The 27613-nt window shown below is 43.3% G+C and overlaps 1 protein-coding gene across 3 annotated transcripts; it reads right to left on the bottom strand.

Moving 5' to 3' along the window:
* Window positions 1–355: 355 nt before the first annotated feature.
* Kctd18 (potassium channel tetramerization domain containing 18) lies at window positions 356–16090 on the bottom strand. 3 transcript variants are annotated; one of them, XM_055617005.1, is made up of 7 exons: window positions 16013–16090; window positions 13207–13430; window positions 11076–11287; window positions 8781–8974; window positions 7609–7703; window positions 4114–4216; window positions 356–1367 (listed from the first exon to the last, which is right to left on the bottom strand). In XM_055617005.1, the coding sequence occupies exons 2-7, from the start codon at window positions 13358–13360 to the stop codon at window positions 875–877; spliced, it is 1251 nt and encodes a 416-aa protein (XP_055472980.1). In that variant the 5' UTR covers window positions 13361–13430; window positions 16013–16090; the 3' UTR covers window positions 356–874. The 3 variants fall into 3 exon arrangements, with proteins under 3 accessions (XP_055472980.1, XP_055472981.1, XP_055472979.1); XM_055617006.1 differs by lacking the exon at window positions 16013–16090 and adding an exon at window positions 15961–15999; XM_055617004.1 differs by lacking the exon at window positions 16013–16090 and adding an exon at window positions 15536–15993.
* Between the last annotated feature and the right edge of the window lie 11523 nt (window positions 16091–27613).

Genomic DNA, 27613 nt, shown 5'->3' with positions numbered 1-27613 from the left:
TGTAAGAGAAAGCACGCACAATTCAATGGACATGAAAAAATAGATTAATCAAAATATTTTGTTTAAAAATATTAAATTCAAGTTATATGGAAATTGTATGCATAAAGTGTAGTGTATAATTAGAAGACCTCTTCAACAGTCACCTCTAAGAACAAATTAACTTGAGTTAAGTTAAACTCACTTCTCTTTTCCAAAGTACCTCAAAATTTCACTGCTCGACATGAAATGCCGTATTTTAACTATTCTGAAGACCACCCTACAGCTCCTACAACACGCACTTCCCTTGTGTGTGTAGACACAGCTGCTACCAGAACAAAGTAGGGTGCCAATCGACGAACAAAAAATGGCCCAATCAGAACGTCAACGTCTGACCTTTAATTATACTCTTCTTTCCCATCACTTCTTTTCATGTTGTCTTTGGAGAAGAGGCAACTGTGAGCAGCCTGTGGATTCACACTCCATCTGAGAGCTCTCCTGGCCTCCGTACAGCGTGGCCAGCACAGGTGGCCCCTCTGCGCCTATGCCCAGACATCAGTCCTACCCTTGGACTGCCAGAACAGCATTATAAACGTGGCTGAGCGGCTCTAATACTGCAAAAAGGGGAGACTTCTTACTGCTTGGTTGCCTTGGTATCAATTAACCATTTAAATAAAACTTAAAATTAAAAACTAGAACTGCACATAGACAAGCTTAGGAAAACGGAAAGAAAATAATAACCCCAACCACAAAGTCTCCTCCTCTCCTCCCACGTCTCGGCATTCATTCTTCCTGTAATAATACTAAACATCTACACTGGTTTCCCTTTCCACCCCAAGAACGCTGCTGGAACCAGCACGCTGGAAGCTGTGGGCCACATGGACAGTTTCAAGTCACTTTATCCATCAGGCTGGTCTTTACTGTTGTCAGTCTGCACAACCAGGGTGCTGGAAGCTTCGGGAGAAGGCTGCTGGTGGGGGCCGGCCTGGCTCCCTGCTGAGGGGATGGGCAGGGAAGGCCCCACACACAGTGGAGTCCTTCTCAGCTTGATCACTCGGTTGGGGGGAGACTTCTTGTCAGAGAGGAGCACTTTGACAGGAGGCGGCTGTGTGCTGTGGTTCTCCGAACCCTGGGCATCAGGGGAAGCAGGCGCGTGCCCAGATGCCCCTGTGGCCGCGGAGCACTGGGCCGCCCTTCCACAGCTGCCTCTTTGGGACCTGTTTGCTGTAGCCTGAGAGGAGATCTGGGCAGCACTGGCAGGTGACACCCTGACTGAAGCCGAATTCTTGACTTTAATTTGGGTGCTCGTGGAAGGGCCCAAAAATCTGACCGGCTTCGGAGCAGCCCTGCAGCTCACACCTTCATCCTCTTCGCTGAGGGCCGCCAGCCTCCTGGGGACACAGAAGCATCGTTTCAGCACTTACACTTTCGGTAGCCAATAAAAGTCTCCCAAGTTCACATGCAGGCTTAAGAAAAGAGGCAACATGTTTATAGATGGCATTCTAGATAGCTACCCGCTTCGTCCCTCATTCCCCACCAAGGTCGGCTGTAAAGTGGCAAGTTTACTAAAGACTACTTCAGCTGCTTTACAAACTGTATCTTAAAATCCCACATAATTCAACAAGGGAGCGTCTGGAGTGCTGAGTAAGAATTAGACTACATATCACTCTGTTCCCGAGAGCTCTGCTGTGATGCACAGGGTAATCAAGAATATTCAGTACTTTTTCCAAGAACTGCAGAAAGGGAGCTCACAGCCAAATAAATGTTACTCTCCAACTTGAGCTTTAAAAGCCATGCTGACACAGAAAGGCTGCAAGCCTCAGCAAAGGCGCCTATTTAACTGCTACAGCTGTTTGCCAGTCACCGTCCTGACAGCCAGGAGAATCTGCATGCCATGAGACACATTTGGGGGAGACTGCTAAACAGTCAAGCTAAAAATAGTCCTGAATCTGAAAAGGATTGAACGAATTACTCAGAGACTCCTGAGCTGAGCTGACCATTCATTATAAGCCGCCTACAGGGAAAACTTGCCAAAATTGACCTTAGCTGTGAAAGTCCTGCCTGTTCCAGCCTGTTTTCCACCTGAACACACAGAGGGCAGCCGGCCTGCCAGTGCACTTCCTCGCCACAGTACTACCGGCTGCTGGAGACGGCTGAGGCGTGGTGAACACCTGCCCTTGGAAACAGAGTCACACTCTATAGTTTTATGAAATTCCATACACAGCAACGAATGTTAACATATAATATACTCAATTTTAAAATGTTACTGATCATGATTACATATCACTTTCATTTATCTTGTCTATGCATAAAAAAATGATGCTTCCCAAAATCCCAGAGAAAAGATCACTGACATCACCATCAACCATTCCTGTCTGCTTTGTTTCCTGTCTCTGTCTTCACTCTGACTCTACAACAAGGTCTCCCTACCTCTGTACAATCACCATTTCAGTAAAAGAATTTTTGTTTGGGGGAAGCCGCCAGTAGGATAAATGCCAGTACCCCTGGCTTCAACCTCCAAGATGCCGGTAGCTTCTACCTCCCTACAGAGCACAAGCAAAAAGCTCCAAACATTGCTGATTACTTTGGAGAGGAGGAGTATGAAAAAAAAAAAAAAAATCCTTCCCAATTGGGAACCACTGCTTTAGACTCAATGTTTGCTGCTAGTTCAAATGACAAAATAAATGATAATGCAATTAATGCCTTTTTAAAATTTATTTATATTTTTATAAATTTCAAGTTTATTCACTTTGTATCCCAGCTGTAGCTCCCTCCCTCATGTCCTCCCAATCCCGCCCTCCCTCCCTGATCTCCTCCCATGCCCCTCCCCAAGTCCACTGATAGGGGAGGTCCTTCTCCCCTTCCCTCTGACCCTAGTCTATCAGCTCTCATGAGAACTGTCTACATTGTCTTCCTCTGTGGCCTGGTCAGGCTGCTCCCCGCTCAGGGGGAGGTGATCAAAGAGCCCACCACTGAGTTCATGTCAGAGACAGTTCTTGTTCCCAGTACTAGGGAACCCACTTGAAGGCTGAGCTGCCATGGGCTACATCTATGCAGGGGTTCTAGGGGTTCTAGATTATCTCCATGCCTGGTCCTTGGTTGGAGCACTTTGGGCAGAGTTCAGGGAATCTTATGAAAGAAGGGGGAGATAGGAAGACCTAGAGGGGACAGGAGCTCCACAAGGAGAGCAACAGATCAAAAAATTCTGGGCAGAGGTCTTTTCTGAGACACTTAATGCCTTTTAAGAAACAAAATGTTTTGCAAAGAGATGTTTACTAAAAACGCAATCAACTTCTTTTCTTTGAGCAATCCAAAGAGCAAATGTAGAAAAGCAGCTTGAAACTGCATTTATCAATCAAATTTCCAGAACAAGTGATTGAGAAACAAAAACACCTGACACTATATACAAAACTGGGACATTAAGCCAGTTGCAGAGATACACATCTGTAATCCCAGCACTTGGGGAGGCAGAGGCACGTGGATCTCTGTGAGTTCCAGGCCAGCCTGGTCTACAAAGCAAGCCCAGGACAAATAAGGTTACCCAGAGAAACTCTCAAAAAACATAACAAAACAAAAAAATAAATAAATAAATAAATAAAAAATAAATAAATAAACAAAACAGAAAAAAAAATCAAAAAAAGAAGTACAATTTTACAGCCACTTAAAACAAAACTAAAGACATAGCCATGGAGTAAATGTAATGCTAATAATTTCAAAAATATATTATTAAATAAAGATGCTATTTGTGGCAACAGAAAAGAAATTCAGAATAAACCACAAGAAATTTTAAGTAGTAAGCTTCAGTAGATTTTTTTACTACTGCCAATAAAGCCTGGAATTGTACTTCTGTGGGAGAAAAATGCCTACCAAAGCATTCCCACAGTGTCCACCACTGTTCTTACAGCCACACTCTCCTAATGAAAACATACTTCACATGCACAATTAGAGTATAATCCCCTGCCTTTTCCTAGGTTTGGTATCTATTTATTGAGATCAATATTTTATGCTAATGTAGAATACTCATGTAGGTAATTAATAAGCTTAGTAAAGTCAAGAGTTAATACTCATTTCCCCTGTATGATGGTAACAAAAATATATCAACTATGGATTTTAAAACAAAATATAATCACAGATAACCTCTTTCGAATTGGGGCCATATGGCGCAGGCTTCCATGTAAAGGGCGCTCTTCCAACGTCCAGCACTCTATGAGCTCGTGGGGCACACGCCAGTAGCTTACACCTGGAAGACAACGAGAATTAAGAGAGCCACAGGTAAACACTCTGTCAACTAAGACTGGCCAGAGTTGTCTGTATCTTGTTCCTCTCACGTGATGACCAGAACGAAGGTGTACACAACAGAAACGGGAAGTGCTTCCTAGAAGCCTGACAGTAGACTGACACAGCTCATGAGCTGGGTCCAAGAAGAGCTGGCTTCGAGCCAGGCCTCTGTGGCTGACTAGATGAGAGAGTGGCTCAACTGCACGCTCTAGTGACTGAATGTATGCTGCTTAAAGACACAGGCTCTGACCCTGCACTGGATCCCACTGTCACTCACCAGTGTGACCTTGGGGAAGCTATTTTTCTCCTCATAGAGTTTCATTTTCTGGGTGAAATGCTAATCATACAGTATGTACTCCCTGCGTGGCTGCTGTGATCAAAGAAAAAATGACTAAGGTAATGAACACGAGATGCTTACAACAGACTCGGCACTCTGAAAGCCTCTGGTGCTTTACAGACAGCTGCAGTGTTGATAAAAGTGGAAAGCATGTTTACAGCAGCGGTTACACCACTGCTGTCTGCTGCACTGGGCTACTGTGACCATCAAACTGGCTGCATTTGTGAACCACCCTACAAACCACTGTCACCAGATATGGCTCGGTAGTTATCAGCACTTGCCGCTCTGGAAGGAGACGATGGCAAGTTCACAGCACCCATGTCAGGCGGCTCACAAATGCCTGAAACTCCAGCTCCAGGGAACCCTGACAACCATTTTGGCATCTGCAGGTACCTGCATACATGCAGGCGCACGGGCGCACGCACACACACACACAAAAATTTAAATCTTTAAAACAAGAATAATCTGATCTAATAATCAAGCCAAGATTTTAGCTGAATTCATTCTATGTTTTAAATCTGATACACTTCTGATGCAAAGTTTAAAATATATCCTTATGAGCCTCCAAAGTACTATGCTGGTGAAGGAAGTTGGACATAAAAGATCACATATTTTAATGATCCCATTTATATGACATATCCAAGACAGGCAGACACTGAGACAGAAAGAAGTCAGAGTTTATGAGGGGCTGCAAGAGAGCATGGGGGAGAGCACTGGGGTTCCCTCTGAGAGGATGAAATGTTGTGGAACTAGACAGCTGATGGCTGTTGAACAAGGCCTATGCAGCAAGTGCCACTGCTACACACATTTTAAGCCAGTGCATTCTACACCATCTGACTTCACCTCAGTCAGAACAGAAAATTAGACAGACACGTGCCCAAAAATACTTAAATAATAATCTTCAATAAAAATTGTTTGGTTTTGGTATTTTTTTGTTTTGGTTTTTGGTTTTTGGAGACAGGGTTTCTCTGTGTAGCCTTGGCTGTCCTAGACAGAGATCTACCTGCCTCTGCCTCCCAAGTGCTGGGATTACAGGTATGTGCCATCACTGCCTGACAATTATTTGGTTTTTTACAGTAATTGCTTTTAGATCTCCACAATGAGATCTGTGTCTTTTTAACCATTAAAGTTCTGGTTAAGCATGACCACCTGAGTAAAGTGGGCATCTAAAGTTCATATATAACAGGCTAGCCAATACTCAAGGCCAACACTCCGCAACTATTTCACTACTATTCCCAAACCTGTCTCTTCTACCGCAAAAGCATACCTAAACCTGGTCCATGAAGTTTGCCTGATTTTTCAGGTTAAATTTATGATAAAATTTACATAAAATAAAAGTTACCTTATTTTTCTAGTTTTTCAAGACAGGGTTTCTCTGTGTAGCCTTGGCTGTCCTGGACTCACTTTGTAGACCAGGCTGGCCTCGAACTCTCAGAGATCCACCTGCTTCTACCACCCAAACTGCTGGGAAAAGTTTACTTTTTTTAAAGAGACACGGTTCAGTGAATTTTGACAAATGACCAGTCATTCACCTGTCATGCCTACAAGTTTCCTCATACCACTTCCCACTTGGTGCTCTCCCTTCGAGCCCTAGTTTCTCTTCTCCAGAAAGGAATATCATTCATGCTTGTGTCTGGCTTCTTTAATGTGTTATGTCAAGATTTCTCCACGCCGATATATTGAAAAACATGCATTTGTATGTGTGTGCATGCACATGTGTACACGGTATACATACACACACATGCATGCATGCATACACACACATGCATGCATGAATTTGTCACTGCAACTTGTTTAGGCAATGCTTTTTACCCCTGGTGTTCTCAAACAGCTCACTGCTGCACAGCCCAGCTGGCTGGCCTTGAGTTGGCAATCCTCCTGCCTCTGCCTCCCAGGGCTAGGATTACAAGCTGGAGTTACCATACTCAAAGGTATACAGCCTTTTCTTTCCAGCCTATAAATAATGTACATAACGTACAATTCTAGAGAAGTAGACAAGTAAAAATCAAGGACTAGGGACATAGCTCAATTGGTAGAGTACTTGCCTTGCAAAGGCCCTTGGTTTTGATCCCCAGAAACAACCTCCAAAACAGAAAGTAAAAATCACTCCTAATCCAAAAACCAGGAATGATAATTCAAAATGCATTAGCACATTTTCATTTCAGTATTTTTTTTTTCCAAACAGAATCTAGCTATCTAAACCAGGTTGCCCTAAAAGTCACTATATAGCCCAGGGTAGCCTTTAACTCAGTGAGCCTGCTGTTTCAGCCTCTTAAGTGCTGAAAGTACAGGAGTAAGCCACCAGGTCCAACCAATTCTAGTCTTTTTTTTTTTCCATTTGTAGTCTTTTCTCTTTTAGCACTGACTTTGTTCTGTGTATGTGTGTGGACACAGACATGGCAGAGTCCATGCTGGAGGCCAGAGGACAAGTTGCAAGAGTCAGTCCCCTCCTCCCACCACGTGGACTCTAGGAATTGAACGGGTGTCACCTGGCTTGGTGAAAGCACCTTTCCCTGCTAAGCCTCCTTTTCATCCATCTTTTGTTCAGTTTAGAAGCACACTTAGAACATTGCCAGCTACACAACAGGGCTAATAAACTTATTTATTAAATACACATAGCTGAGAGAACCATACTTGCAGTCATTAGTAATATGTAGCAACTCAGTATCACCTTATGGTGATAGACTCCTGGCACACTTAAAAGGTATACTCCTAAAAGGGGGAGGGGGGCAGGTGAAAGGGGAGGGAGGGACAAAACAAGGGCTGCAGAGATACAAAGAGATGCCACATTCACACTTTGCGTTCTTATGGAAAAGTGGCTGGAGGTTGGCTGCAGGGTGAAGTAAGCCTGTAATCCCAGGACTCAAGAGGCAGAAGCAGAAGACTGCCCCAGCTACACTAGGCTACACCTTAAGCTCCAGGTCAGCCTGAGATATACTATAGTGGAAGACCTTGTCTCAAAAAGTAAAAGAGAGGGGGGCCACTCGTGTCCATGAAATAAAAGGTTTTCACTGTACCTTTTCCTTCCCAAGCATCAAAGGCATCCATCATTTTCTTCAACTCGGCTACAGAGTAATAGCTCCAAATGTACTGAACATTATTCCCCGCCTCTCTAGAAACATTGCAAAAATGTAATAAAAATTTACTATTTATGTGTGAATGTATCTACATAAATCCAACTAGTACACGCTCAATAAATACTTGATAATGAAGGGAAAGTATCTAAAGACCACGTTGTTCCTCTATGACCCTAAGATGGGTATAAATTTGATCACCTTTTAATGATAGTTTTTGTCAATTCCACAGTATGAAAATACATCAATATATTCTAACACATTTTTAAAAGCATTTATACATAGCTGGGCATAGTGGTATATGCCTTTAATGCCAACACTTGGGAGGCAGAGGCAGGCAGATCTGAGTTCCAGGCAACCCAAGACTATATAGTGAGACCATGTCTCAAAAACAAACAAACAAAACCAATAAAACAAAGCCAGCTAACTCTAGTTAGAAAAGACCCAACTTTTATGACGTTCTCCTAGCATCATGCCAGGTGCTTGGAGGCCTTTTGTACATTACTGTCTGCAATGATTTCAGAAACAACAATACTTCCAGTCACCTGAAAGCAAGCTCCTGTGGGTTTGGATACTGACAAGTATGTGACCCACTTCAATCTCCAACAGAATGTATGAAAGATAGAAAATGTGTTGAGTAACTTGACCAATACAAGTTTACAGGGACATCACAGGAGGACCAGCTTTAAGAAGTTAACACGTTCATGTCATAGAAGCCTAAATCCGAAAGGGAATAGGAACAAAGCAGAGTCTGGGCCCAGGTCAAACGGTGGGCCTGGTGACTCTAGGCTAGTGCTTGTGGCCCCCACTGTGGTCCAGGGGAAATATTAGGCAAGTGGCTCTTCTTTCTTTTAGCCCTAAAAAGGCCTGTCCTGGAACTTGAGGCAGTGCACTGAGAAGCACTGTTCTTGATCTTGCAAAAGGCCCAGGGCTGCCGTCTGAACGCTCACCTGGTCCTGAAGCAGCCATCCCACAGCTCTGAGGGCACTGTGCACTGAGCCACACCCACAGCCTCTTGTAGTCCAGCACAGTATCTCACCCAATAACAATCTTAAAATTATTAAAAGATACCTAGGCTTTATTTTGTTCTTTTTCACATTTAATTTTGAACATACCTTTTGAAAATGCTTTTACTATGAATTCTTCCTCCCAGCTGCTTGTCGATGGCATCTGTCCCGTCAGTTTTTGTAGCATAGACACCAATAATTCTACTCTCACAGCTTGCACCAGATGTGTTAAGATAGTGGAGAACCCAAACTGTTGGCCTATTGCAAACTAAGCCATATGATTCGCAGAAGTCTGTTAAAGCCTAAAGCAAACATATATATATATATAAACTTAGATTTAATTATTAAATAAAAGATATACGTGCTAGATTACTTTCACATCAAGCTAAAATTTGAGCTGCTCAAAGGAGAAATTTAAAATCATGAATTTTAACATAGTCTACAGACATAAATATAATAAATTGGAGGTTTTCTTCCTTTACAAAAACAAAAGACAAAACAACAACAAAAAACCTCAACAACTCTTCATTCAACAACTCTTCATTGAGAGACTACTTCTGCAAACAAAATTTCTTTTTTATCCCCTTCTTTTGGCTCACTCTCAATTTTACAATCTTCATAGCGTAACTACAAGTTAGATCTTCTCTTTCTTCAGAATATTTTCTCAAATTTCTCACTTAACTTTCATTTTTTTTTTCTATTAGGTGGCTCCATAGCTGGTCCTTACTTTGAACTCCAAACTCCAATGCTGAACTGATCAAATGAACTTGTTCTATACTGCAAGGTAGCTATGGTGAGGTCCAACACAGTGTCTGAACAACTCACCTGGCATTTCCACACTTACTCACTCGCTTGCATATTAACTACCCGTTATCTGCCCAGCACTCTTACGTCCTCCAGATGTGACAGCGAACAAGAGAAAAGGTCCAAATTCACAGCTGAGGCAGAAGACAGACACCCTGAGCTATCAGCACACCATGTCATAAGTCTAGCCATGACAATACAAGTAGCTCCTCCCCAAACTGTGGCAAAGACCTTCCCTGGGAGGAATGGCATGCTGTTCTACATGCCTTCAGGAAAAGCATCTCTGTCAGCTCTGTCCTCTGTCAGGTCCTCAGTGTCTGCGAGAGCAGGTGATATGAAGAAGACTCCTACTGCTCACCTACTCAGTAATGAAGCCAGGGTCCTCACATGTCTTGCACTTTCATTTAACACTGCTAACAAACTCATCTATTGGTCTTTAACATTATGTGTACACATATAAGAACTCCACATTACACTATATACTGTTTTAGGGCAAGAACTGGATTCCATTTCTTGGCTCCACACAGCCTCCTTACATGTCACAATTGAAATGAACTTCTGCTGGCTGTTGGAATAAATGCAGGCACACTTCATCCTCCTTCAGTGTAAGCCAGGAGGCAAGAGCTATAGAGCCAGAACTCAGAAGGTGAGTGCTGACCTCTCTAACCCTCCAGCGATGCTGGAGCCCTACCCTGCCGCTTAGGAAGTAGCATGATCAAGACTATGACTTGGTGATTAGATGTAGGAAACATCACGGAATCCATCCCATGCAAATCCCTAACAGGGATTTTGTGCTGCACTTATAAGAACCAACCATCTATCAGTTTGCTTCCAGAACTAACAGCCAGCTCTAAAGCTCAAATCAGTTCATCTCAACTTTCAGGATCAACAACTACCTACAGAAATAATTTTTCTATGTGCTAAATATCAACAAATACAGTACCCATTAATAGGACATACATAACAAAGCTTTTCATGCCGTGTAAAAATATTTAAAATGTGATATAAAATAGAAACATCTTTTTAAAAGCTTTGCTGATCTCAACTTGACAAACTGCTATACTCACTAAGTCAATAAAAGTTTATTACTTAGCATAAAACATAAAAACAAGTTATCATAAAAAATGAAATATCATTCCATCCTCATTAATGATAGTATTTCTCTAATTTAAAAAAGAACTTCATAAACCAAGTATATTGGTATATGCCTTCAATCCCAACACTCAGGAGGCAGAGGCTGGTGGATCTCTGTGAGTTCAAGGCCAATCTGGTCTACATAGCCAGTTCCAGGACAGCAAGGGTCACATAGTAAGACCTTGTCTCAAAACAACTTCAGAAGACTAGTTCTGTTAAAAAGAATCAAAAAGTTTTACATCTTCACTGAGGTACGTAAACTTAATAAAGCTTTTTTTCCTAGAATTAATTTTGGCCTATAAGAATGAAAAGAAGTAATTAAGAAACATGCTGAAAACTGATCACAAACTGCCTCAGACTTGGCATATGTGACGTGACACACTATGCAAAATAACATATTTGCAACAGTAACATATTGCTTTGTGCATAATAAATGTATTTTAAAACTTGAGAAAATGCCAAGACCTTTTTAAGTTCTATATTTGACCTTAAAGAATATGTCTCCATCTCATTGGCCAAGTGGTCAGACAGGCTGTATGGGTAAGGGATGCCAAAGTAGTCAGCCTCTTCCTGCAGGGCGGCTCGAGTCTGTTCATCCGTAGGAATCTGAACCTCCCCATGGAGATAGTCCAAAATGTATTTGAATAGATGTCCATCGCGGTCTATAATACATGCCCCTAGAAAACAGTTGTGCAGAGTCATATGAGGAGCAGTAAGAAGCCAAAATGGGTCCAATGCCTTTACAGTCACGCGTCTTTCTCACAAGAGTTAACATACGGTGTGGAAGTGGGCCCAGTCCGCCAAATGAAGCTACACTTCTCCAGCTTCCCTGCCACAGCAGAGGGTGCACGGCTCTCGTCAACTTAGAAGCAGTAATGTTCTAACCCTGAATTATGGGGGGAAACACCTGCATTCTAGAACACTGTACATAATTCTGAGTACAAACATACATGGCCTTCCGCCATGCCTGACTGTACAGGTCCTGTATAGACAGGAACCAGGCCCAGGGGCCAAGTGAGGCTCAAAGCAAACCCACACTTCAAGCCTTCAGCCACGCACCCTATCTCAGAACTGTACCCTTCTGGATGAATGAGTTCCCTTCTCTAACTTGCACAACAACAGCAGCAAAAACCCGTATGAGTTAGCCTCTGTATTCTCAGCCCCACATAGTAAAATGCAGCTCACTTGGCTCTTCAGATGCCAACACTATCATCCCAACATAGTCAACTGCAAAAGCTCAGACTTCTGGAAGGAAGGATGCTGACCTCTCACCTCAGCCCGGCTGGACCAGGACAGGCAAGAGTGTCTGTGCTTGCCCCTATGCCTATTGTCTGACTGTTAGCAGTAACACATGCCTGAGAACTCTAGCACTAGCTGTGTACTATCTTTGGGAGTATATTTGGAAGCTGTACTCTATATTTGGGTTAGTTCCTTTGGAGTGTGAGAATCTAGATTTTTTTTTTTTTTAAATAAGGAAGAAATGCTGTCAAGAGTGGCAACATTCCAACAGTTCCCAGCACTCAGGAGGTGATGGCAGGAGCACTGCTCTGAGGTTTGAAGCCAGCCTGGGCAACACTGTGAGGTCCTATCGCAAAAGCAAACATTTTAAAGTAATTTTTAAAAACAAGAAATGCTATGCTGGCACTGCACATGATGAGAGACTTTTCTTAAGACGACTTAGCAGAATTAAAAAGAAAAAGACCTTGATGTAATGGTTATCGAGGAGTTCAATCCCCACTCCAATACCCTTTTATTTTTCTTGCAGTAATGGACACAGATCTTGGTATTTAGAAAAGTCAGGAAATAAAACTGGAGCAGAGAATGGAACTCAGTCTCCGCTTCGCTCCTCCCATCAACAGACTTTCTTCCAGGTGGATGTCAAGCCCTCAGTACAGCCACTGGGTTATTCTCTGCTTTCAACCATCAGTTGTTGGCAAGGCAGTTTCTTCATGCCCAGGACATCTCCATCCCTCCCCTCTAACATAGAAGCCCATTGCTCTGGGGCTTACACACACAGGGGAAAAAATATACAGAGCTGTCTGACACCCTCTTGGCAATCCACAGCAGGTTCTGTGACTGCCACAGTACTCAAAGGAAAGAGACCAACCCCAGAACCTTAACTTTACCATGTAGTTCTCTGCTCCTCAATGACCCACAATGTGAACCTCATTTCTCAATCACACATACCAGCTCACACAAAACTGCATGGCTAGAGCAAGCATTGAGTGGAGCACTGACTCTACAATGGATGATCTGCCAGCTATGAGTTTGGTTGCTTCTCCAGGGAAGAACACGGAGAGATGCTAATATATAACCAGCCTCAATACCATCACCCGTAATGTCACATGAAAGTAGAGACTTTGAAAGTACAGCTAATCTTCATCATTTGGCCATGGTTGGCCTTTATTTGCTCCTTTATAACGTTAGGAGTGGCACCACAAATTTAGAAACTGGTATTTAATGTCTCTATGTACTTAATGAATCTCCATACAGTCCTAATGAACTCGGCTAATATAATACATTCCAACACAATTAAGAAAATCAAAAGGAGTTTAAAATAGACTCCCACCCTAATGTCCAGACTTTAGACATTTACCGGATTCATCTGTTTTTAGAGGAAAGCGGCCACTAAACATAGATGCCAGCATAGAGTCCTTAAAGCGGCACAAAGACTCACGCCGGGCCGTGTAAACGCAGCCACCCACATTCAGCCGAAGAATATCCAGCACTTCTGCCTCGCGGCCTGCCATCGCTCCCTCGGACACCTAAAAGTTGGCCTTACACTTTCAAAAACTTCAAAATAATCGCAGTCCCAGACCTCTGTAAAAACAAAGAATAAGTATCACTGACCTTGACGAAGACAAATTAATAAGATATATATTTAATATGATTTAAATAGATCCTATTTCACATACTATGAAAGACATCTGGGACAAAAATTGTCGGGAAAAATTGTGTCCGAGGATTTTAAGTATTCAGTAATTGTACATCACAGTTGATAAAATGACAGTTTAAAGGGTTATACAAGATAATACATGGTCAGGCCCATGTAAAGCAAAGGTAAGGTATCCCTGTGATCCTTGGCACTCATGTATGTTTTTTAACAAGTCTGAAGGAACCATCTAGACTGTAGAGACCAGAGTATAACATGGAGAGCCACAGGGCTTTGCCACTTCCGATCTCTGGGTTCTTAGGTAAATTGCTTATCTTCATTTTCTTGTTTCCTTATCTATAAAATGGAGGTAACAATGGTCCAAAGATCTCCAGAAAAGTAATTAAGGTAACAGATAAAAAGCATGATGCACTATACTTAATCATACAAAACTTCCCTTAAGGTACACACTGAGGAACTTAAACTTCGGAGACTAAAGAAACAGAAGAGTAGAAACTAAGGAAAACTGTAATCTTTAAGTTGTAGTAGTTGCATAACTAAGCAATATAACATTCATTAATGACTGGCTCTTTGACCTCCCCACCCCCCAAGGGAGGAGCAGTCCTGTTAGGCCACAGAGGAGGGCTTTGCAGCCAGTCCTGAAGATACCTGATAAAACAGGATTGGATGAATGGGGAGGAGGTCCCCCCCTATCAGTGGACTTGGAAAGGGGCATGGTGGAGATGAGGGAGGGAGGGTGGGATTGGGAGGGAATGAGGGAGAGGGAGGGAATGAGGGAGAGGGACACGGCTGGGATACAGAGTTAATAAAATGTAACTGATAAGAAAAAAATAAAATTAAATTAAAAAAAAAACATTCATTAAGCAAGGTCTACTCATACCAAGGGCTAGAGATGGCCAAGTGGTTAAGAGCATGGCTATTCCCAATAAAGACCCAGGTTCAATTCCCAGTACCATATGGCTCACAACGGTCTGGAACTCCAGTTCCAAGTGACCTAATGCCCTCTTCTGGCCTCGGTGGGCACTGCATGCACGAGGCACACAGGGAAAGAGGCAAAACACCGGTAAGCACAAAAATAAATAAAATGTTCAAAAGTGAATTCTGTTCACACAGGTAGCCAGAGTGTTCTAGATCTACAAGTGACAACTTGTCAGTCATCAGGCTCTTTCACTCACAAACGGCCAAAGCTCTGGGGAAAGTTTTCAAAGTTTCTGCATCCATTCTGAAGACTGTTATTCTCTATGGAATCTGAAATGGGCTGTAAAAACATACTCTCTCCACTGACAACCCGCAGAATCTATACTTTCGTAGCAAGTCTTAAAAGGGCTGCCAAATTCAATTACAGCCATGCCAATTCAGTGTTCCTGACTGACCAGTAAAATGAGAGCAGAGCATTAGAATCTAAGGAAGGCCAACAGACAGAATCCATTAGGAACCCAACAAGGTTTAGGCCTTCAAAACCACTTACTGGTGCGTGCCCTCGCTGCCTTAAAGACCTGGCAATCAGTCATGAGGTACACCATTCAGTCATGAGGCGTGGGACCAAACGGGTTCACACTAATTACGTGCTTCCTAGAATTCTATTTCTTGCAAGATCTTTCCGTGCAAAGTTGGAATCCTTGCACAAACTCTTATACAGATTTTTTTTTTTTTTTTTTTTTTTTTTTTTTTTTTTTTTTTTTTTTTTTGCCCATAAGGCCAAGAAAAGGGCGGTATCATTCTCGATAAATCCCATTTACTGAATGCTTACTCTGTTAGCAGACACGGTGGACAGACATTACTTTATCATACAAGAATTACTGTCTCCATTGACACATGGGAACAGTGGGGGGGGGGGGCAAAAAAAACCTCACTGGTGTGTGTGGCGTCCACACTGACTTGCCTGTGAGTAAGCCGTGGGGCCGCTCACAACCCAGAGCAGCCAGGTGAACCTGAGGGCCCAGCTGCGGGTTCTGAGGGATGCACCCACACACCATCCATCCCTTTAACACAGCTCCACCTCCGTGGCTCTTGAGTTAGGCCCTTCACTCACTATCTGCTGCCATCTGGGGACCGCAGCCCAAGGCTAGCCCCTGTGGTGGCACTCCTCGGATGCAGCCACGGAGGCCTCTGTGGTGCGAAGGCCCATCTGCACCAAACCGTCGAGGACGTCTGCTGAAGGGCCAGACTCCCGGCCGCAGCGGGGTCTGATTCAAAAAGTCTGAGCGGCGGGGATGCGCGCGCCGACTCCGCGTTGAGCAAGCCAGCTCAGGGGCCTCACGCCCCTCCGCCGAGCCGGACAAAACCCGGAAGGGTGGGGATCACGAGGCCCCCACCGGGGGCTTCCTGGACCGGAGAACCCTGATTCGGTCCACGCAGGAACCCGCAGCCCAGGGCTCCCCTGTCCTAAGACAGGCGGGCCGGGATGCCCTCGGGAAGCCCACTCCCACCCCCGAGGCTTCGGGGCCTGCCACCCACCGGACGCCCGGGGCCTCCACACCGAGGGGCCGAGCGGCGACCGCCTACTGACCTGCGCCGGCCGCCAGGACCTCGGCGCAGCCGCCCGACGCCGCGGGGCCGGACGCGGAAGTACGCCGTCGCCCACTCGGATGCTCCGCGACTGGCGGAACCGAGCTGCCCCGCGTCGCCCCCGTGCGGCCCCGACGCGCACTGCGCCCGAGTGTGCGAGCGAGGCCTCGCCCCGGATACGCCCCGCCCCCGGGACGCGCTGGCCACGCCCCCAAGAACGTTCCTGAACTATCCCCGGAGTCTAGGCCCCGCCTTGGTCCTCCTGAGGAGGAGAAAGTTGCTTTCCAGCCCAAGGGCAGAGCTGCTCGCTCCATTGATAAATGTATAGAACTTGGGTGTATCCATTTGCCGAGTGTGTGGCTTTCAGAGCCTTTTCACGCGGTAATCTTTAGTTCAGCCTATGACAACTGTAAAAGGTGGTGGTCTCTAAAAATATTTTCTTATTAGGTCTTTGGAAATGTCATCCATCAGAATAAGATGGTAGTTTTATTCTTGTTACAGGAAGAAAGACTGAGGCGGGACAAACATTCTTCCACATCTGGCACCGCACCTTATAGAACTACTTAATTTCTTCTTAATAACAACCCCACACACACACCCCCTCAGTTCCTTTCGCCTTCCAACTACATGCCACCTTGTGCAAGGAACAGGGTTAGATATTTCGAGATGCATGACACAGTCCTGTTTTCCAGGCACTCCACGGAGTCCATACTGGATTCTGAGTAAAAAGTTGGTTGAAAATGGGACACTGCAATGCAGCTTCTATAAGCTTGCCCTCCATGAGGGAGTGGGACTCTGCAGTCAGCTATCGTCAGCTCCGTATTTCACACTGTTTTTCAGTGTGCCTACTGAGCTCCATGTAGGCACACGATGGAAAAGGGTCTCGAACAGAAGAACTCACTGTTTTCTATGGCTGCTATTCCTTTGTAATGACTAGAAAAGGGGAGGAATGGAAGATGAGGGTGGATATGAAGGATGTCTGGCACCAATTCCACAATCCAAGGCAAGTCCAAGTGGAGAGAACAAGGAGGGCATGTGCTGAAAGGTTATGGGATTGCCCTATGCTGCACCTACCTGGAAGTTGCTATGTAGCCCAAGGAGGCCTTGAACCCACAGAGGTCTGTCTGCTTGTGGCTCTGCATGCTGAAATTAAAGGCAGGTGCTACCACAGGCCTGGGAGGAATACTCAAATCTTTCTACATGACCCTGTGAGTATGCAGGGTGGGAGACGGGATGCAGGTAACAGCTTAGCCTCTTGATGGTGTGTAGAACCTGGACCAGAGCATGAGGATAAGCTATAAGTGAAAGCTATCCAGCCAGATTATTGGCTGCATCTCTGGTTACACTGTTCCTTGCCTTTCAAACACACATACACGTAGGCCAGCAATACGGGGTCTTGTCTGAGTCACTGAAACATCCTTGAATCACCTGAAGTCACAAGAGGGCCCCTACCCCCTTCCATCTATCCCTGAGAACGCTCCTGGATTTTCTTTTTAAATTAATCTGATCCATTTCCTCATCTGCAGCACCACTGGACTTCTCTAGGGCTCCTCTTCCATTGACCTTCCAGAAGGTCAGCCATTCTAGGCTGGCATTCAAGGTCCCTCATCGGACTTCCGGGTTTTCAACGTTGCATCACGTAACCCTCGGAGCCCATGTTCCCTGCATCCCAGCAGTTTTTAACTACGTCCACAGACCTGGGTCAGCCTGATGAATTCCAGCTTGGGTTCAGGCCTTTTGTTGCAGTCTTGCTCTTCCTGAAGGCTGTCTTCTCCCTCTTCAGCTGTTCCTCACTTTGGAATTTTTCCACAGGACCTTAGGCCCTCTCCTTTACCGTCTTCTCAGCTCAATGTGCAGGAATGGCTCATTTGTTTTCCTGCATTCTCCTCTGATAAAAGATAAACTGCCTTACTATCTTTAACCTCAGCAAAATTCCAGGCTCAATGTATAAAGAGGAAAAAGAGGCAGGCAAAGCAACATGAAGAAATTCAAATGATGGGTTCCGTCATTCAAAATCAAAGGGCAGATGACAGATTGTTTAGGTTCAAAGACCAGCCTACCATTCACTAAATCTTAGAGATTATTTAACTCTGCTCTGCCTTGATTTCCTCAGTTATAAAAGGGAAGCAGGAGGGCTGACTGCAGATGTTCACCTCTCCTCCTGCTCCTCCAAATCCAACCCCCCAGCCTCATCCCCAGCAGATCACCTGCTGCAGACTCCCTCATCTCCAGTGGCTCCCACATGTTTTCCATCTGACCTCCCTCCCTCCAACACACTGCATTATCCCACGCCCCAGCTCCAGCAGGCACTCTCTGGGAACCCACAAGCCAGTGACCAGAAAAGAAAGTCGGCCAACTGCACCCCTTCACCTTTCCCTCCATCCTTCTCAGGCCAATCCCCCAGTCTACTCCACAGCTCTGTAGCAGACCCTCTGCTGTGGCCTCTTCTCTCTCTGCCCACAAGTCCCAGGGGAATAAACAGATGCTGGTGAGACACTCTACTTTCCTCCCTCCTGTGGAGCCTCTATGCCACCCCACAGTGCATCTTCATTCCTAAGTGTTAGCTCCCAATACCCAGAAGCACATTTCACCTGAAAGCTCCAGTGACCACACCTAGCAGGACACCAGCAAACACACAGCCACCACACTCCTCAGAACCAGAGACTAAACAGAAACCAAAGAACAAAACAACAAAGACAAGACCAGTCATCTGCACCTAGAATTACAATCTTCTCAATCCCAGAGGGCTACACGCCAGTGTAAAAACACAATCAACAGCCAGGACGATATGACTCTACCAGAATCTAGCAACCCTACCACAGACCATCCTGAGTATTCCAACATAGCCAAAGCCCAAGAAAAAGACCTTAAAACAGCCTTTAGGGATATAATAGAGGTTCTTAAAGAAAAACAAAATGAATAAATGCTTTAAAGAAATCTATGAAAACACAAACAGTGGAAGGAAATAAATAAAATCATCCAAGACCTGAAAGTGGAAATAGAATTAACAAAGAAAACTCAAACTGAGGGAAATCTGGAAACTAAAATTTTAGGAACTTGAACAGGAACCACAGAAGTACACCTCACCTGCAAATAGAAAAGATGAAAGACAGAGTCTCTGGCACTGAAGACACAATAGAAGAAATGTATACCTCAGTCAAAGAAAATGTGAACTCTTAAAATACTCCTGGTATAAAACATCCAGTAAATCTGGGACATTATGCAAAGACCAAATTTAAGAATAATAGGAATAGACGAAGGAGGAAAAACAACCCAGGTCAAAGGCACTGAAAATGTTTTCAACAAAACCATAGAAGAAAATCTCTCTAAAGAAGGAGATGCTTAGCATACAGAACACCAAATAGACTGGACCAAAAGAGAAATTCCCCTCAGCACATAGTAATAAAAACACTAAAAATACACAGCAAAGAAAAAACATTAAAAGCTGCAAGGGAAAAAGACCAAGTAACATATAGAAGGAGCCCTATTAGATTTACACCTGACTTTTCACTGAAAACTCTAAAAGCTGGAAGAGGCTGGACAGATGTGGTGCAGATTCTAAGAGACCATAAATACCAGCCGTGACTACTATACCCATAAAAACTTTCAATCACTATAAATGGAGAAAATAAAACATTCCATGATGAAACCAAACTGAAGCAGTATCTATTTATAAATCCATCCCCATAGAAGGAACTAGAAGGAAAACTCCAACCTAAAGAAATTAGCTACATTCAAGAAAACACAGGGAGTTAATAATACCTGACCAGCAAAATCCAAAAAGGGAAAACACACACACACACACACACACGCATGCATGCATACATGCACACAGGCACAGTGCCACCGCAGCCACTCCCACTACTAACAACAACAAAATGACAGGAATCAACACTCACTGGATATTAATATCTCTCAACAGCAGTGGTTTCAATTCCCCAGTAAAAAGACACAGACTAACAACAGCTGGAAAACAGGATCCTTCCTTTTTCTACAACCAAGACGTCTGAATATCACAAATACACATCACTTCAGAGCAAAGGTATGGAGAAAGATATCCTAAGCAAAAGGACCTAAGAAGCAATCTGGTATAACCATTATAATACCTGACCAAGTAGACTTTAAACCAAAACTAATCTGAGGAGATGGGCAAGAATAGTACATACCCATCAAAAGAAACTCCACCAAGAGGATATCATAATTCTTAACATTTATGCTCCAAATACAAGGGCACCCAAGTTCAAAAAAAAAAATGCTACTAGAGTTTAAATCACATGTTAACCTCACACACCATTTGTGGGAGGATTTAACATTCCACTCTCATGAAGAGACAAGTCATCCAGACAAAAACTAAACAGAGACATGCTAGAGCAAATTGACGCTATCTACCTAACAGATATTCACATATTATTTCATGCAAACACAAGACCTTCTTTCTCAGCACCGCATGGAACTTTCTTCATAATTGACCACAGACACAAAGCAAGTCTCAACAGATGTAATAAAACTGAAATAATATCCTGCAGCCTATCTGACCACCATGGAAAATGAACAACTCATTATTGAATGAAAAATGGATCAATACAGATATTAAGAAAGGCTGGAGAGATGGTGCAGCGGTTAAGAGCACTAGCTGTTCTTCCAAAGGTCTTGAGTTCAATTCCCAGCAACCACATTGTGGCTCACAACCATCTAGAATGAGATCTGGTGCCCCCCTCTGGCCCGCAGGTGTACATGCAGGCAGAACACTATGTACAACAATAAATAAATATTTAAAAACACACATACACAGACAGAAATTAAGAAAGTAAAGACTTTCTGCAATTAAATAAAAAACAATATGCAATGTTCAGTTGGAGTCCCCAGCTTGCCCAAACTCCCCCACATGGTCCAGTAAATTCTATTCCTTTCTCCCTCTCCAACCCCACCCATTCAGAAAGCCTCAAGAACCAAAAAAAATCACCAAAAAGCCTAGTCCCGTATTCCTGACATTCCTGATGGCTATCCTAACACCCTCACTTGGAGTTACCCACAGCCCTACGCCTGGCCCTAGGTAACCCTACCTGGGCACAAGTCCAGCGTGTATCGGACATGTTATTTTCCTTTGCCTACAGTCTTTAAAAATGATCCTACCATTGTCTGTCCATGACTTTTCTGGTCTCATCCCCTAACGCTGGTGAACAAAGGCCAGGGCCAGATGGTTTTAGCCAAAATTCTACCAACTTTTCAAAGAAAATGTAACGCCAATACTCTTCAAATTATTCCACAAAATAGAAACAGAAGGTACATTGCACAATTATTTTATGAACCCACAGTTAGCCTGATAGGCAAAACCACATAAACACACAACAAAGAAAGAGAATTAATGAACATGCATACAAAGATTCTCAGTTCTTGCAAACTAAATCCAATACATCAAAAAAGATCATCCACTATGATCAAGTATGCTTCATCCCAGAGATGCGAGGATGGTTCAACATATGTAAATTGATAAATGCAATCTATGACATAAACAAATTGAAAGACAAAAAAAATCACACAATCATCTTGTTAGAATCAGAAAAGGCCTTTGACAAGCTCTGCCTAATGTTTGGCTGTGGGTCTCTGCAGTTGTTTCCATCAGTTGCTGGGTAAAGTCTCTCTGATGACAGTTACGCTGGGCTCCTGTCTGCAAATACATCAGAAAATCATTAACAGTGTCAGGGGTGGGCTCCCTTTTATGGCATGGGTCTCAATCTGGACCCGTCATTGCTTGACTGTGTTGTACATTAATAATAAACAGTGCTGGGCTATAAAATGTTTATTAGCCCTAAGATTATCACGGTCTTATCACAAATAATAAGACACAGACACCTGTTAGATTTTATTGCCTTATTTACATTGGGCTGGGCAGATAATTCACCTACACTGGCTCAATAACCTCACTATCCATCTCCCAGCCCACGTCCAATGCCCTCCACCTTATTCCTCCTCATCTGGTCTACCTTCCATCCATAATCCCATGGTACTTACTTGCATTTTTCATCTAGGCCTTTTCACTCCATTATTGGAGTCCTTCTTCTCAGCCCAAGTGGTTTTTTTCTTCACACTAACCCATTGGGGCATTCTCCTTCCTCTCTTTCCATTCATCAGTGTCTTGTGATTCTCCGGTCCTCTCCAAGCCCTGGAACCTTAGCCACACCTACCCCAATCTGTGCTGCCCAGGTATAGGCCATTTAATCAACCAATCAGATATAATGACTTAGGCAGGTTGAGACAACAAAGATAGGTTTACACAGCAAGAATAGATTTATATGAGAATGTGCTCTTCGGAACAGGGATAAGATCTTGGGGGCCAGCAATTAACATTAGAATACATAGCACCAGGCCAGCCCCCAACACTTGACCCCTCCCTCAGTATTTGCTTCATCTTTACCCCTGCACATCTCTTGTAGGCAGGAGAAATCGTAGGTGGTGGAAGGTTTTGTGGTTAGGTTGGTATCCCAATCCCTCCATTGAAAGTCTTGCCAGTTCAAGCTCCATATCTCCCGTTGCTAGGAGTCTTAGCTAGGGTCACCCTCCAGATTCCTGGGGGTTTCCCTTGCCCTAGGTTTTCAGTTCATCCCAGAGATACCCCTCCCCCATTTCAGTTGTCTCTCCCAGTACTCTCCGGCCCTTTGTGGGCCCCCAAACTTGTCCCTCCTTTTCCTATCCCCAACCCTCCCTGACTTTCCTTTTCTTTTCTTCTCTTTTATAAAGAAGCCAGAAAAACACACTGGAAAAACAGCATCTTCAATGACCATTACTCAGTTATTAAAAAAACAACTGACATGAAATCTTCAGGTAAATGGATGCAACTACAAAAAATTATACTGAGTGAGGTATACCAGACTCACAAAGACAAATATGGTATATTTTCACTTATATGCCAATATTAGTTGCTGAGTCATGGATAACCAACCTATAATCCATAGAACCACAGAGGGTAGGTAGAAAGAAATCAGAGGGTAAGAATCTCATTGGGAAAGGAAAATGAAATAGGGAATTATGGATGGATAGGTGGCTGTACTAGGAAGATCCGGTAGGAAGGATAAAAGGAGAGCAGGTTGAGGGAGGAAATATGGGAAAAGACAGCTAAAATTAAGGGACATTTGAAGAGTAGTATGGACACCTAGTATAGTAGAAGTTTATTAAAAATACACATATATGAAGATGATCTAAATGAAATTGCTAAATAATGGGAAAGACAGAATCCCAACTGGCCACCTCCTGTTACCAAATGAAGCTTCCAGTACTGGGACTGGGTTATATCTAATTGAATTGTTGGCCAAAGGGGTCCCATGGGACTCTGCAAACAATGCAAACTGTTGCCAAGACAGTAGATTGCTTCTCCAAAAACAGACAGGTTCTATGGCTAAAGACAATACCTATACAACTCACTGAACATGGAGAAATCCAGCTGGTATTTACAGAGACCATTCATGCCCATATCTTTGTCATTTGGTACATGAAAGTATTCTACACACTACTGAAAAAAAAAAAAAAATGTAAGCACCAAGCCAGCCACAAACTCTTTGATCTACAATAGTGTCCTGCCTATAAGATATTCTAGGGCAATAGTGGCATAAAGCAGGAGGAAGTAACCAACCAATACTGATTTGACGTAAGGCTTACTTACTCCATGAGATAGAGCCTACAATTGACACTGCTAGGGTGACTAAGAACCAGAGACTAGAAAGCCGAGGAACCTAAGGTGAAACCAAATACTTACTACTGGTCTAAAAAAAGAAATAGGTGGGAGATAATGATAAAATGACTCCCAAGGATATTCTGCTATAGGCAGTCGTTGTTGACCTGTGGATCGATCAAAGCCCCTTCGGGGGTCACATATTAGATATCCTGCCTATCAGATATTTACATTATGATTCATAACAGTAGCAAAGTCATAGTTATGAAGTGGCAATGAAATAACTTTATGGCTGAGGGGTCATGACAACATGAGCAACTTTATTAAAGTGTCACAGCATTAGGTTGAAATGGTCTACTCAGAGATGAGCCTTGCTCAGCCATCATCCTAGAAGCTTCCTCCTGCAGCAGATAGGAACAAATACAAAGATCCACAGCCAGACAGTATGCAGAGAGGCAGGGAGAGATCCTGGAATACTCAGACCTAAATGTGATGTCTCCACCAAATCCCTCCCCTCAGAGTTCAGAGAACCCGGAGAAGGTGAGGATGAAAGAGTATAAAAGCCAGAGGACATAGAGAACACCAAGAGAACAAAGCCCTCCAAATAATGACAATTATAGCTCATATGAACTCACAGAGACTGAAGCAGCATGCACAGCTTCTGTAATGGTCTACACAAGGTCCTTGGCATACACATTATGGTTTCTAGTTCAGTGTTTTTATGGGATTCCTGAGTGCCTTCTCTTGTGCTTTTTTTTTTTCTGTTTGATTGTCTTCTGCAACGTCTATATGATAGTTTTTATTTTATCTTATTATTTTTTATTTTGTTGTAGTTTATTATTGTCTCTTAGAAGACTGTTCTTTTCTAGTAAGAGACAAAAAAAAGTGGATCTGGATGGAAGGGGTGAGGGGAGGAATTGGGAGGAGTAGAGGAAGGTGAAACCATAATCAGGATAAATTGTGTGAGAAAATAATCTATTTTCAATAAAAAAGAAAAAATTTAAGGGAAACAATAGTGCCTATCACACAGGATCACTGTGGGAGTTTAAAAAAAAAAACATTTAACAGGCTTGATACAGTATTTGCATCATGGTGAGCACTTGACAAACATTATCTGCCATTATCATTATTTATCATTTACCAGGCTCAGCAGGAATTTTTTTTTTATTAAAGAAAATAAAGACAATTATTGTGCTAAAGTGAATAAAACATTAAAATAAAGCATTGTAATTTTGGGGTGGGGTGGCCAGTTCAAAATGTCTTTTCTAAGCTTGGGTAAATTATTTTTCTATTAGTCTTAGTAAGGAGAGATTTCCTCTCATTAAGAAGACTGAAATAAGTGGACAGACTTTTTCAAGACTCCCTTGCAGCTAGGACTCAGATGATTTATGCTTGCCTAGTCACACATGACCAAGTCAGGTGTAGAAACAGGAACTAGTGATACAAAGCCACACCCACTTTTGTCACGGGCAGCACTGGTGATGTAAAAGGTAGCATCTAATACAAGTGTTACCTATCTAAGCTCACCATCATCTACACAGGGTTTTGGGGTAGCAGGTAGGCTAATATGGGTTATCATCTTGACAGGATCCAGAACCAACAAAGAGACAAACCTCTGGGAATGTCTATAAAGAAGTTTCTAGACCAGGTTAACTGAGGTAGAAAGACCTGCCCCTAAAGGTGCTGTTTCTATGGTGTGGGTCCTGGATTAAATCAAAAGGAGAAAGTGAACAGGGCATTCACTGCTCTCTGCTTCCTGACGGTGACTACAACATGACCAGATGCTTCAAGCTGCTGTTACTGTCATTCCTATGGTACGGTGCAGTGCATCCTGTAACTATGAGCCAAAATAAACCATTTCTTCCTTACAGTGGGTCTTGTCAGGTAGCTGGTCACAACCATGAGAAATGTAACCAACACAGAAATCCATGCTGAGAATTATGGCTGTTGCTGTGATTAAACCTAACTATGTGGTTCTTGGACTTTTGGAAGAGTTAAGAACTTCGGCCTAGAAAAACCCCTACAACACTGAGAGAGAAGTTTAATGTATCATTCCGTTGGTGGAGAATACCAACAGAAGAGAAATATAGACAATGGCAGTTTGGCTCATGTTTCCCTGCAATGGGGTCTCAAAGAACCAGTGTATGAAGCTAGGATACCAATATCATGGACACCAAAAAAGAACAGGCACAGAATGAAGCCAGAACAAATAAAGGCTGTGGATGTTGCAGGCAGCAGAGGTAAAGGGGCTAAGCCACCTATGCTCCTTGGAGCACAGAAGACCCCATTCTAACCTGCAGATGTCCAATGTAGAACCACAAGCTTTGGTGTTTTCCAGTCTTGCTCTGGCTCAGTCTTTCTTTGCTATACCCTATTCCTCCCACTGGGAGTGAGAATGTTCACTCTGTGCCATTATATGTGGAAGCGTATAACTTGTTTATTAATATTATACATACAGGCTCACACATAACAGATTGCCCGCATCTCAGAAACCACTCTGCACTTACACATCTGAGTAGTGATGATACTGGTAAAGACCATGTGGGCTTTGAAGTTGAATTAGATGCATTTTTGAATTGTGAGATAGGTGTCTTAGATTTTTTTTTCTTCCCTGGGGCTGGAACATGGCTCCCTCACTCAATTACATCTTCACCAGCTTTCTGTTTTCAGTGGTCTCCTTCACCGCTTAAGCTTGGCTGTACTGAAACTCTACACATGAGGCTGGCCTTGAACTCTGAAATGCACCTGCCTCTGTCTCCAGAGTGCTGGGATTAAAGATGTGTGACCCCCATACCTGGCTCTAAGCTTTTCTTTAATACCTTTTCACAGACTGGAGATTTAGGTTGGTGGGATCTTGCCCTGAGGTCACCACTCCCTTTATTCCATTTCACATCAGGCTTTCCTTTAATCTGCTTATCTCCTTGAACACAGAATTTTAGCTCCATTCTACTTGCTGGTGCCCATTTTCTCCTTAATCTATACATTTTCATTATAGATCTGCATGAAGAATTACCACTAATAACCGTATGAGAGAGTCAATACTAGGCTGTTTTGAGATTTCCTCTGCCAATGAAATTAATCCAAAACTTTACAGTTTAGCCTCAGGCAGACTTTTCAGACAAGAGCAAAAAGCAGGTAAATTCTTTGATAAAATATCACAATAACAGTCTCTAGGCTACATACTAAAAATTTTCTCCTTTGAAAACTCTTGAGCCAGGCCGACACAGTTCAAATCACCCTCAGCACTTTTGTCTTCCATGTTCCTACTAGGATGGCCCACTAAGCCCCACTTAAAAGTGTTTAACTGCTTTTCTAGTCCAAAAATACCAGAGTCCACATTCCTCCAAACAAAACCACGGTCAGGCCTATAATAGCAATATCCCACTCCCAGCACCAAGTTTTGTCTTAATTAGGATTTCTAATGCTGTGAAGAAACACCATAATCACAGCAACTCTTATAAAAGAAAACAGTTAATTGACACTGGCTTACAGCTTCAGCGGTTTAGTCCATTATTGTCATGGTGAGAATCATGGTGGCACGCAGTCAGACATGATGCTGGAGAAGAAGCTGAGAGTTCTACATCTTGATCTGTAGGCAGCAGGAGGAGACTGTGAGCCACACTAGGCCTACCTTGAGCACATATGAGACCTCAAAGCCTGCCTCCACATTAACATACTTCCTCCAATGACCCATCCCGAGGGCTAGTTGAACAGGGTCCACCTGAAAGAGGGAGTGGAAATTGGGGGACAGAGATGCGAAGAATGGAGACAAGACAGATTCCTGATCAAGTCTCAGGTTACTGAATGTGCAAACAACACTTATAAAGCAAAGGGTACAAGCAATTTTTTTTCACAGTAGCAACACATCTGTGCCACCTGGAAAGGCATGTAGGAATTCACTCAAGGTTACACAAAGTTTGCTGTCTGGTTCCCAAG

Source organism: Psammomys obesus, unplaced genomic scaffold (assembly GCF_907164565.1).
Source record: "Psammomys obesus unplaced genomic scaffold, mPsaObe1.curated_primary_1811, whole genome shotgun sequence".
NCBI classification, from domain to species: Eukaryota; Metazoa; Chordata; class Mammalia; order Rodentia; family Muridae; genus Psammomys; species Psammomys obesus.
This window is presented reverse-complemented; position numbering and strand designations above follow the sequence as displayed.

What these genes read in the sequence shown, in the direction of transcription:
- Kctd18 (XM_055617005.1), bottom strand. Translation starts at nt 13,360, where the DNA reads ATGGCAGGCCGCGAGGCAGAAGTGCTGGATATTCTTCGGCTGAATGTG. An exon ending in CAAATATAGAACTTAAAAAG is followed by an intron (nt 8,975 to 11,075) that starts GTCTTGGCATTT and finishes TGTTTGCTTTAG; the next exon opens with GCTTTAACAGACTTCTGCGA. An exon ending in AGTAAAAGCATTTTCAAAAG is followed by an intron (nt 7,704 to 8,780) that starts GTATGTTCAAAA and finishes CAATGTTTCTAG; the next exon opens with AGAGGCGGGGAATAATGTTC.